The 13134-nt window shown below is 40.5% G+C and overlaps 1 protein-coding gene across 1 annotated transcript; it reads left to right on the top strand.

Annotated features, from left to right (window-relative positions):
* The first annotated feature begins 2030 nt into the window (after nt 1-2030).
* Nucleotides 2031-7121, top strand: hspb1 (heat shock protein, alpha-crystallin-related, 1). Its single transcript, XM_063896067.1, has 3 exons — nt 2031-2585; nt 5843-5906; nt 6419-7121. Exons 1-3 carry the CDS (start codon nt 2135-2137, stop codon nt 6570-6572), a joined length of 669 nt encoding a protein of 222 aa, XP_063752137.1. The 5' UTR covers nt 2031-2134; the 3' UTR covers nt 6573-7121.
* The last annotated feature ends 6013 nt before the right edge of the window (nt 7122-13134 follow it).

Raw genomic sequence — 13134 nt, 5'->3', positions numbered from 1 at the left:
CCGTCCAATACTTGATACTCATGACAACTTAGGCCAGAATGTTCTCCAGCTCTGTCGAATTTAGCATGGGCAGAGACTGGCCCAGTTCCAATTGACTCCATCAGCCTTACACTCTGATGAGTGAACTCGGCCTGTAGTCACACTCTCAAACGGGAACTGTTCTAACTTTTCGTAATCAGGTTTGCAAATATATTGTATCAGGAAATATTTTGAGAACCTCTTCTCGTTTTAAAATCTGATGTTCATGAGCCACTTGGCGTTTGCAACAGTCCCAGCCAATATATCAAGTTTTGCAATCACACTTTTAAGTTGAACCAGCACTTTAACCTTTATGGTAGTTTTACCTCTTTTTGTTATTTCTTTGTGTCACTTGGAAGGTGAGTCACTTTTTTTTCGCATTAAAATTATTTTGGTCTTGTAGATATGCCTGTAAACGGGTGACTGCGAGGTCTGAGGCATTTGTTTTAAGGTTGTCTCTGTATCTGGAGTTAATTACTACACAGTTGGTACGAGTGTCCGCTTGCACTCTATGATGAACCAATTAGAACTTGCAGGTCAAAGTCACTGAATTACATCGGTCCCATCATCATGAAATTACCACTGGCCCATCCAACTAACCCACTGGGCTGATTTTGCAGTGTGCTTGGTTGGATTTATGTTATTTGTATTTATTCTCAATCATTTCTTATTATTTGTACACATGTTGTTTAATATAATACCCAAAGAACAGTTGAAAATAACACTGTGAACCCTCAGACTCACTGCTTAGCTGGACCCTATAGCGCAGGGTGACGGGGTTCAGTGCAGCACCTGCATCAGAAACAGAACATCTCATGACAGTGCCATGGTGAGGCTGGCAGGAACACATCTGTGACATACAATCAGCCACACAGTAGTAATCTCCAGCTGTCAGCAGCTTTGAGAAGCCACAGGTTTTTGGTATTAATAACATGAGAGGTTTGCAGAGAATGTCACCAACACTCATCTGATGACAGGCAATTGTGAAGCTGAATGTAAGCTGAACCTTATGGATCATTTGCAGAGTCGTCAGTTTGTCCCCGTAGTTACGCTGTATCCATGCGATGGGGCGAAGTCATTTGCAAGGCCTTAGTGTTGAGTTTCGGGTCATAAACAAGTCGTATAAACCCAAACATTTTGCATACTGCAATATGTTTTTTGTTGACTGCTTCGTAGTTCATGTATGTGGACACAATTGCCTCTTGTATCCTGCTGGTGCTCAGCTATTCTTTATTCAAAGTTCCCTCCTGGAACTTTATTGAATGCAATTGGGTCTGGGGAATGAAGTGTTGACTTGCTAGGAATAAATAACGTAACGGTAGTTGATCCAGGTAATTAATTGCTTCTACGGCACACCATTTCAATAAGAGTATTTTCAGGTAAAAAGTCATTAGTTTAAAAGTCCAAGTCGCTCTTGATTTTGTCGATTCTGAAGTCATCAAATTTGTGTCTCAGGTCTGACTCCAGGACATGAGACTTGAGTCCACACCTCTGCTCCTCGGTCTCATCATTTCCCCTTATGACCTGAGAGAAAATGTCGAAATTACCTCAAAACTGTTTGGCTTTCTAAACTTTGTGTGCTTTTGTTTGCTTTTTAATGAGTGTGTTTTCAATGTTCACTTTCATCCATGTCACAAAATGACAATCCCCTGTGTATTCAACGGGAAGCTGGTAATAGCAAAGAACAGTCTGTCCTGTCCTGTACGTCACATCATGGCTTATGAAGAGCCATGTTAGAAATAGCATGTTAGTCTTATCTGAGTCCGGGTTTCTATATGTTCAGCAGGCAGAATGACTCCCCCAGAGAGAGGGAGGGGGGGATAACACACACAGGGTTTAACAGTACAGTACACTGGGCAGCTGGAAGTAGGGAGGGCCTCCCTTTGGATTCCATTCCAGTGCTACGTCTGCCTCAAATAGATATTCTTGTACCTTCCAAAAATAAGAGCAGGGGGCTTGAGTGGGAAGGGAGGTCTCTGTTGACTGGGGCGGTGTCAGTGTGTATAAAAGTTCTCAGCTGAGAGGTAGGCAGCACGTTGGAAAACATTCTCACAGAGGCCAAAGAGCTCTTCCTCCACAGCCAACAGCTCTACTCTACATACGAAACACAGCAGCCATGACTGAGAGACGTATTCCTTTCACCATGCTCCGCACCCCCAGCTGGGACCCATTCCGTGACTGGCACCAGAGCCGCATCTTCGACCAGACCTTCGGCATGCCTGCCTTTCACGAAGACTTCAACGCATTCCCCAGCACCCACTGGCCAGGGTACGTGCGGCCCTCTCTCATGGCCCCGGACATGCCTTCCATGGGCCAGATGCCCTCCATGGGCCAGATGCCCTCCATGGGCCAGATGAGCTCCATGGGCCCCATGATGCCCCACAACACCATGATGTACCCATCGGCTATGATGGCTCACCAGGCCCGTGCCATGTCTCGCCAGATGAGCAGCGGCGTGTCAGAGATCAAGCAGAGCCAGGACAGCTGGAAGGTGTGCCTGGATGTCAACCACTTCTCCCCCGAGGAGCTTGTGGTGAAGACCAAGGATGGAGTGGTGGAAATCACTGGTGAGTCTCCATCTCTCCTTCACTGATCACCTGCTTACTGTACTCTAGTGCAGGCTCATTCAAGAAGCTCAGAACTTCTTTTTAATAATTTATTTTAGGTACTATAACAGCATCATATTAGGGGTGCAACTAATGATGATTTTCACTGTCGATTAATCTGATGATTATTTAATCAATTCTTTAGTCTATAAATTGTCTGAAGAGGGTGTTTCCCAAAGTCCCTGATGACATACTCATTATTTGTCCCCAACATATAATAGATATTATGTCATAGAAGGGTAAAGAAATCAGAAAGTATTTCTATTTAGGAAGCTGGAATCAGAGACAGTTTTTTCTTTAAAAAGTACTCAAACTGATTCATCATTTATCAAAACAGTTGGGTATTAATCAAATAGTTGACAACTAACTGACAAATCCTTGCAGGTCTCAGTCTCTTATTCTAAAGCATTAACAACATGTTGAGAACTCATGACAAAACATCTAGTAAAAATTGTGATTAAATTATAAATTCATGTGCCAAAAAAATTGTTACAGAGTCAAACAGACTGTTAATTCCTTAGCAGACACGACAAACAATGGAGTGAATAAGAAAGGAGCACAGTATTTACAATTCCTCATGGACCGAAACGAAAGGTAGGAGGTAAATTCCTGTCAGGAAGTGCCGGTCTTTCGATAAACTAACAATAAAGAAATAACTTCTAAAATCAAGACAAAGCACATTAAAAAGGCTCCCTTAGTTTGCTTAGGTTTGTCTCTCCTATGAAAAACTGGTACAGTGCAAACATAAGATAAAAAGGCAGGACACTTTTTTTTTGTCGCCCGGTCAAACACAAGGCAGATGAATTGCTGCCGAGTTACATAATATCCCGAGACAATATACTGAGTTCCAGCACACTGGAGGGCGGGGGCTTTTGGACACATGCTCGATAGATGCAAAACAAAACACAATTCAACATGTGGGAGTCGACTTTAACAGCAGCTCGCAGATATACACAGAGCCCAAACTGTTTTCTAAAAAGCCAGTTTCACTTTTAGCTGTACAATATTTTCATCGTCAATGCTTGTGAAGGTTCAAAGCTAAATGTGCAAACTTGAAGAAATGTGAAATGGATCATATAATAGCTCAGCTCTCCAAAGGGCCTCGAGCCCCTCTTTTCTCTGAGTCAGTCTCAGCTTGTCTGTCAGTCATTTCTCTAAAACTCACGCTCTCATAGGAGGGGATTTAGCCGTGACTCGCAAAGCGTGATTGCTGCTTTAAAAGGACTGCTGGATCTAGTCCAGGTCCAGGTTCCTGGGCCGGACTATGGCCTGCTCACTGCTGAGAGACAGGACAGATAAACAAAGCACAGGGTCTCATCCAAGTAGAATTTGCCACCATAGAGTGGGGGTTCTGTGTTTAAAGATCATCAGCTTCAGTGAAGAGTTTAGTGTACCCACTGAAGGGCAACCTCCTTTCATGAGTCCTCATTTGAAAAAGTGCAGACTTGCCTCAGACACACTCACACTAGCAGTGTCTTGTTTAAAAAGGGGACAGCTCCCTGCGGTAGCCAACCATTATCAGTCCGTTGTCACAACAAAAATATCATGCTACTTTATTTAGAGCAAGCATAAAGGGCGATGTTTCAACATGACAGCCAGACATCTTACTGCCTTTGGGAGACTGACAGAACCTGACTGATGAGGATCTTTCTGGCTGATATGGCTGCGGCAACATAGGGAAAATAAAAATGCCAGCACAAATCTTACACATAAAAAGCCCAGCCATTGTACCGTAGGAATTTATTACTGATTTACATACAGTTAAGTACTAGTAAACATTGCACATTTTCATTTTTATGGAAAAATGTTATAAGAAGATTGATGCCACTCTCATTTGTGTGTAGCATATGAAGCTAGAATCAGGAATCGGTTGTTTTAAAGGTCCCCTCTTATACTGTTTTTGCACAATATATTATAGGTCTCAGATTTTTACAAAACATGTCCCTGAAGTGTTTGGCTATAAATACAGGTTTTTGTAACATGCCATATACCCCTCTGTTTCAGCCCTGTTTCAAAAGTGCTGATTTTGTGTCTGTAGCTTTAAATGCAAATGAACCGCCACGCCCAACACCTCTGGGAGAGATGATTGGTTTTAAAAAAGTGGTAAGTAGATTCAGGTGATAAGGTGGGCAGGTTAATGGTTACACAACCCAAAAGAATTCTTGTAATAATAATAGATGCATTTTATAGCCCCTTTCGAGGGGGGGGGGGTGGGAGACACAAAAAAAGTAGGGCAAATAATAAAGTAAACATGTTAAAAAATTGTGACATCACAACATGGCCAAGATCTGATCAGCTCATTTTCTCAAGCTTATCTCACACAGGTTTTCACTAAAAAGAGAGGGATCTTTTTGGCTGAAACCTTTCAAATCTCCTAACAAAGAGGGGACACATTTATGTTTGAAAGACTTAAATGAAGGCAAAAAGTGCATTTTGCTTAATAACTGACTTCTAATTTCACAAAAATGTAGGCCCTGACTTTAGATTTTTCCTCCTGTACTGCTACTGCTTACTTGCATAATGACCTTTAGACGACTGCTGATCAATTCTAAAATTGACCATCATAGCGTCACTGAAATATACTAATACAAATAAGACATTTAGATGGGCCAAATCATCCAAACAAACAACATAACTCTGCTCTGTTAACAAAATGTGTGTAGTTTTTACATACATTATAACACACTTTATCAGGTGCTTGTAGACAGATTTCATTAAAGTTGTACTTTTGTGCTAAGCTAACAGGTTGCTAGCTAGAATGTTTCTATGTTGAAATGTGTTTCTCTTTATCTAAATTTCAACTAGTGATGTCTGTGTCGCCCTAAACCAAACCACTGATGCTACAAGGAAACATTATTCTAACAGGAAGGGGAGACGTTTTGAAGAGGGACTAAATTCCAGAATTTTCTAAAATGTGGAACTATTAGACAAGTCGGCCTGAATATTTTTCTAAATAGGCCTACAGTATTTGGCTTTGTATCTGACATGCAATACATGAACACTATGCCATGTATGGTTGATAAAATACAAGATCAAGTTGCTAAAGTAGGAAAATCACAGCTGTAAATAAACAGGGCTGCATTCCATTCAGGGGTACCAGTTCCATGGTGCTGGTACTGTACGCTGACACGATGTAACTGCTATGTTGTGCTTTTGATTGAGCCATAAATCAATGATAGTGCCACATTTATATTAAAGTATGTTTTCTTTGTCCCTAGGCAAGCATGAGGACAGGAAGGACGAGCACGGTTTTGTGTCCAGGAGCTTCACCAGGAAATACACGTAAGTAGCATTTGCAAAGAATATCCATCTAGAATAAATTAGTTTTATTCTAGATCACTTTTATCACGTCTGTTGTCCAGTTGATGTCAGGAAGCTACTGGCAATGCAATATGTCAGAAACTCACTTTTACCCTAAAATAATTCTCTTTAAATGGGTTTGTTGTGGCTGTTTGATAGTAGCATTGCAGTGAATTTCCATGGAGGAAATTAATTTCTCAGGCTGGGCTCAGATTCCTAGGATTTTCTTTTTATGGTTTTGCTGCTGTGAGTGTGTCTATCTTGCTGATAGCTGGATTTCATGCTCTGAAAAGCAAAAGCAGCCTCCACCTCCTCCAGGTCGAGATTTAAGCTCAATAGGACTCTGCTGCCATCCAGGGGCCACAACAAGACACACTGAGCTGGTCTTGGATCCGATTTACCCTTAGACTGACTCAGGCATTAATGTTTCAGTCAGTTTTGTTTAAATAATGGGCGATTTCTCAGACTAATGTCTTAATTGTGTTTCCCTCCAGCCTCCCATCTAATACTGACGTTGAGAAGGTGTCATCCTCCCTGTCTCCTGAGGGGACGCTGACCGTCGAGGCCCCTCTGATCAGATCCGCCATCGAGTGCTCAGAGACCAAGATACCTGTCAACGTGGATAACAAAGGCATGCTGAAGAAGTAGAAAGAGAAGCAGCAAAGTGCCTCCCACATAAACACACATTTGATGTTTTGCAAACCGATCCTAGAAAGGTAAAGAAGCAGATAATCACTCTCCAGAAAGCGTGCTTGTTCACACGCCAGAGAGGGAAGCGAGGGATTGCCCTTGCTTTCCTCTCTCCCCTCTGTCTCTGTTAATGAGCTAACCCCAGCTGAGTGCACTGTGTAAATACATCTGCAGCACTGCCATATGCCTGCTCTTTTTGCTGTAATTACACTCTCCATCTGAAATCTCAGTTTAGCCCCGCTAGAAGCTTTCTCTCACCCTCAATTACACATATACACCATTTCTAATTTCTGAGTTAATCAGCTTCATAAAACCTCGACAGACACACCAAAGACAACAGTAAAGCAGACTGTAGTAGCAGTTCTTTAGTAGATTTGATAACAAAGGTCCCAGAAGAGCATGCATGCCAGCAGTCTGAGTGTAGAATGGTGATTGTTAGGATAAACACTGTGGGACTGGATTGGAATTGTACTGCAAGTAAATGTAGAATAAAAGAAACAAACAATACACTGAGTCTCTTCTCTTTTTTTAAGTGTTCATTTGCATGTTGGTGACATGACATCATGGAAGTAGCATCTTGAATCAGTTACTGTGAGCTGTGTGTGTTCCAAGTCTGGAAATAGAATAACACATGGTGATGCTGGGCTTCTTAATGTTTTGGTATCTTATGCTAAATTATTCATCTGATGGTTATCCATGCAAAAGAGAGCAAGTGAAACATGTCAGCCCCCACGAGTTATGCAGACAGCCCATGACAAACAGGAGTCTGCATCACCGTTGTGTTTTATATAAGAATTGTGCCCCCACTCCTACACAGGGCCATAATGCACCAGGTTTCATTAGAATTGTGACTGTAAAGTGCCCCATACAGGCCAATCAGTAAGAAATGATTACTAAAAATGAGGTTAAATCCCAATATTCATGTCAGAAATATTATATAAAATTCAGCAGGACTAATTCAGGGCAGAAGGGACAGGGGTGAAGTCAAGTAAAATGAAGTGTAGTAATTAAACAGTGTAGAAGTACTCTGTTACAAGTAAGTCTTTAATTCAAAGTGTAACTGAAAGTATAGAAGTAGTTCTGCTTTATGTTGGAGTCTGGTGGCATGAATTGTTTATGAAAAACATACCATAATTTTACATATGACATTCCATACTATGAATTGTTTTCATATTTTCACATCCACCAAGAAGAGGTTAATTTATTTGGGATGGTGTGTTTATTGATTGGTTTATTTGTTTTACTCCAAGCAGCATTAAGAAAAAAAAAACTGGTTTGATTTTCCTGAAAGTTTTTGGAAGGTGGTAGCATAAGCCAAGGGAGAAACCATTTCATTTTGGACAGGATCCAAAACCAAGGGGTGCATTCACAAAGCATGTTTCAAATAGAGCTACATTGCTAGATGCTGATATTCTGCTGCATTTATGTGGTATTCAAATATAGTCCCAGTTTTTGGAACTCCCGTTCAATACCTACACCAAGGAGGAAATGTTTTCATGTCAGCTTGTCTGTTTTGTGCCTGACTTTCTTTTAGCACATGTGGCTATGGTGTTAGTTTTGGCCCCATCTGGCACGTTTAACTTCGATATGTGTCAAGCATGTTGTTCATAGCGGGACTCCACTGCAGCTCACTTTTGTTTCTGGATTCTGGAAGCTAACATTAAATTCTGGATGAGCTAACATCACATGGAATCTACATATACTAACGTTACCTGGATGATAAGTTCCTGGATATTGGATATACAGCCTTTACCTGGATACTCAATATAACAATATGTTATGGATAATGGATAAAACATTACCTAGATGCTGGATAAATAACGTTACCTGGAAGCTGGGTATACTAACTTTACAACAAAACAATTGTCCAATTCCCTTGAGGCGAGGACCACAAGTGCATTGTCTACTGGAAACCAGATTACTCACCAGATCTACCTAATTGTAACACATAATCTACCAAAGACCATGAGTTACAGTTTCATTTGATTCCATTCAGGTATTCAGCCTTCTCCCAACAGGACTTTCTACACTGACTTTGGTGTCTTCTGATGTCAGCAGCTTTTCCCTCATCGGCATATAACTTAATCTAGATATCTTTACAATCTCTTTCAATGCCTCCCCTCTTGCAGTACTTCTCTCTGCCTGAACTGTTACTGTTGTACCTGCAGGGCCGCTGTTTTACCAAAAACAAATATCAGTAAAACCAACAGGGGAGACATAAAAAACCGCAATTTAATGGGGCAGGGCATGTATGCAATGTCACAATGTGTGATGGTACTGGTGGAGCAGAAATGCAGCTGCATAAGTTAGATCAAGAACAGGGTCAGGGCCTCGGCAGTGGTCTGCGCTCTCCGAGAGGCACTTCTGCTTTACATTTAAAGACATAATTAAGTATGTCTTTTTACATGAGCTTTTTATGAAAAACTATAATTCGACTATGATTGTTTGTTTTTCAAAAAAACTTTTATAACTTAATGACATACTATATTATGTTTCCTTTGGTTTAAGGACTATTTTATGACTGGAACAGTTTCTGCTATTCTCTGGTCCAGACTGATGCGGGGCTGTCGCTCTACAGGGACTCAGGTTTTTATCACTGCCAGGATGCCTTAAGAAGAGTTGCATAACCCAAGACTCAAGATGTCCCCCTTTTATTAGATATTAAAGAGAGTTAATAGGACTCCGGAGAAACAGATTAGGATTTTTGTGCTAATTTAAACTCTCTTATTCTGAAGCCTTGCATTTAGGAGAAAGATGTGATATATTTTAGGCTATGAATAATAAACGAACCTTCAGAACTTGGACTGGAATGAAATAACAAAGGCTGGTGTATGTAACTGATACTGAAGGGATGCGTTTTTAGTTTCTCACCATTAGGTAGGTGTGTTTTGTAGGCAAGTCATTCAAGACCAGTGAATAATTTTGTGGATTGGATGGGTGAATAATCATCTGCTTCTGAATGTGGCCAAGGCCAGAGAGATGGTCATTGACTAAAGGAAGAAGAGGACGCCTCCACTGCCCCTGTGCATTCTGGGTGAGGATGTGGCTGTGGTGGAGGATTACAAGTATTTGGGAGTGCTCCTTGACATTGGACTGAACTGGAGGGCCAACTCTGACGCTGTGTACAAGAAGGGGATGAGCTGACTCTATTTCCTGAGGAAGCTGAGATCCTTCAATGTGTGCAGCAAGATGTTGGAGATCTTCTCCAATATCTGGCTAGTGCACTCTTCTTTGCTGCCGTCTGCTGGGGGGGCAGCATCAGAGCCGGTGACACCAGCAGAATCAATAAACTGATCAGGAAAGCTGGCTCGGTCATGGGCATCAAACTGGACCCTTTTGAGGCTGTGGTGGAGAGGAGGACCCTGAACAAAAAGTTGTCCATCATGGATAACCCCACCCACACTCTCCACCTGCAGCTGGACAGACAGCGGAGCTCCTTCCCCAACAGACTGCTCCAGCTCCGCTGTCACAAGGACAGATACAGGAGAACATTCCTGCCCACTGCAATAACTCAACAATAATTCCCCTCTGGCTGGAAGTCAACTCACTGCTCAATAGCCTCTCTGAAACTGGACTTAACATGCACACCTTCACACTTAACATTGTACATTTACATTACACTGATTTAATATTCCATTTCATTGCCTTATTTGTACATTTGTATATTTCAAATTTTTACTAAAATCTATTTTTATTTTTTAGTTCTAATTATTTGTTTTGCTTCTTTTTGTATTTCATTTTGTATTTTGTATTTTTTGTATTTTATGACATCCTGCCCATTTCCACATGGTCAAAATATGCACTGTTCATATAGGTAGAAAAACACACATGGTCAGGATTCAAGTATGGAACTAGGCCAGGGTCAGACAATGGAAATTACATCACCACACCAGTTTTGTCTGTTGCAATCAATACAATTCACAGCTGCATGTACAACCCTAATACTGAGTGATTTTTTGTTTGTTAATGCCTAACCCCCTGCAGTTAATCATCAGTCAATGCAGGATGAAATGAACGCTGTTGACGTTTTAAATCACTGCTGGTTTTCATCACTTCTTTTTCTTCCTCGCTGTCAACTTCCAGTCATTCATGTTGCGTGCTATCCCCCTAATGCATATATTAACTCCACTTCGACTCCAAAGCTGCAGGGGAGATCTATTTATAGAGTGCTCTGCTATGCACTGAGCCTCAAGCATGTTGTATAGGTGCACACGATGGATGTGAACTGGTGCTTTTTACCCCTTATAGTCCCAGACCAGTGGTGAATCAGAAATAATCAGCTTGATCTCAGACATTTATTTTTATATTAGCTTGTTTAATACACAGAAATGGTGAGTAATATCCTGCAAATACAGATTTCCAATACATCATATTCAATATATAAGCATACTATATCCAGCAAAATGTGTCTTCAGTACTATCTCCAACACTCGAAGCCATTCATGGAAGCCATGCAGACACTGCTTAAAGTCAAGGGCGGCACTCTGTAAACCACTTAGCAATTCAACTTTTCCTCTTCCATGAGTCACCATTTTCTTCTTTTAATGCAGGCTTAAATTATTCATGGCAATCCCCATCAATCCAGGAGCCAGCCAGTCCTTGAACCAGAGAAGTGCTCGCTGTGGAGAGCTGTTAGCTTTGTGGCTGCTGATTGGATTCCTGATCTCACATCTCCAGCTCCACTTCACTAAGACTGAAAGGCTGAAGAGAGCTGGTTTTTCCAAAGAGCTTCTTAAGAGATGTTGAAGTGTAGTGGGGATGATAGTTGAAGAGAAAATCAACAAATGTTCAAAATAAAATATGTAGTTTTATATGGAGGACATTTAGTGTGGCAATCAGTTACTGTGAATTTACCAGAAAGGCAAGCGAAGAGTGCAGACCTCATTTTATATCTTTATGATAAGATACTGTGTCTTTGGTCACATTGAGGGTTATTTTTTGGCATGAAATCACATTCAGCTAACTATAAATCCAAACAATTAGCGCTAAAACGTGAGTGCTTTTGACCATGTTTGTATGGAATAACAACAGCTGCAAGGCAAGGGGTTTCCAGAGTTGTAAAGTGACCCTTCCAGGGTTCATTCGATGACCTTTGTTTGGACCACGCCCGTCTTCTAACTCGACTTCATTCAAACTCCTTTATTTTGTTGTAATAAAATGAAGTAAACGATTACTTTACTTTTACTTGTTGTGATTTAACAACAGTTCATTTGCAAGAGATGTTGTTGGTTTGCAAGCTTATAATAAATGATGCCTGAGGCAGGTGCATTGCACTTTATGGTTTGAAGAGAAAGGCTGGCCTGTTGTGCTTGATCTCCATGTATGCTGCACACTTCTAGGCATGAATTTTAAAAATGTGCAGACCATTTAAATAAATTGAGCCAGGAATGATATCTACTGTGCACAGATTATTCGATTTTGGCCATTTTATTTCACTATTTTGACATTGCAGGGTTATGTAGATGGCCCAATATACAGTTTATTGTTAAAGCCTGCTGCTATGATGTTACAGTAGGAATACGGAGCAAAGTCCATCTCTGATATAGGTGAATTACTAACTAACTAACTAACTAACTAAAATCAGCTAAAATAAATGATGGATGTGTGTTAGCAAGGCTTTTTACTATTAATTTGTAATGTTACCTATCACTTCATCTACATTGAATTTTCCAAATCTCATGACCATTTTTAAACAAAACTAAAGAAAAAAATGTAAAAAGAATACATTTAGAATATTTCTTTGAAAAAAAAGATTAACTACATCCACAAAAGCGTCTGAGCAGAGCAGGTGCTTCTTTCTCCCTAGCAACAGCTCAGGATTGGCTTGTAACAACACCTTAGACAGGGGGGGGGGGGGGGTTGTCCAATCATATGTGAGTGTGTTGATTGTCTTTCAGCCAATAGGCACTCACCAGCTGTTCAGCAATTAGTACTCCCTTGGTGATGAAGATGTTCATTAGTATAATTGTAGCTCTTGATTGACATCAATTTTCTAAACAGTCATTCCTGGTTTGATGAAATGTAATTATGATGAAAGACAGAGTTAGCTTTGTTATTTCACTAGACTTACCTGCATTGAAATGTATAAATGTTGTTTCAGTTTTTGTGTTAGGAAGGCTGTGTCTGGTCCTGTCTGGTTTTTATGAATAATGCAACAATGTGATGGAGTGCGTCATGAATTTACTTTCTCAGATAATAGCAGTTTTTTTTCAGCTTGTCATCAACAACTCAAAACGATAATAAGGACATTATCCTATTAATTCTCAGAGAGGATTTACATTTAGTATAAATCTGTCCATGTTAAAAGTGCTTGAACTGAACTCAAGTCTTTATGAGCCATTCAGAAAAATGGCTCCAGGCACTTTAAACCCTGTTTCAGACTGAAACATTTAAACATTCATATTATGAAATAACTATTTGATGGATTTGCTTTCAATTCTGTGAAAATATGCCAGAGAAGAAAATCCCAGATTTTCATGTAGCGTCACATTGAGATTGCCATTTGTGTTTTGTTTTGATT

This window comes from Eleginops maclovinus, chromosome 11 (genome assembly GCF_036324505.1).
Source record: "Eleginops maclovinus isolate JMC-PN-2008 ecotype Puerto Natales chromosome 11, JC_Emac_rtc_rv5, whole genome shotgun sequence".
Lineage (NCBI taxonomy): Eukaryota > Metazoa > Chordata > Actinopteri > Perciformes > Eleginopidae > Eleginops > Eleginops maclovinus.
Note: the sequence above shows the minus strand (reverse complement) of the source record. Positions and strands in the feature narration are given on the sequence as shown.

Bases quoted from the DNA above. Each gene is read 5' to 3' on its own strand.
- hspb1 (XM_063896067.1), top strand. From the start codon at position 2,135: ATGACTGAGAGACGTATTCCTTTCACCATGCTCCGCACCCCCAGCTGG. The intron at 2,586-5,842 runs GTGAGTCTCCAT...CTTTGTCCCTAG, and splicing joins TGGAGTGGTGGAAATCACTG to GCAAGCATGAGGACAGGAAG. The intron at 5,907-6,418 runs GTAAGTAGCATT...GTTTCCCTCCAG, and splicing joins AGCTTCACCAGGAAATACAC to CCTCCCATCTAATACTGACG.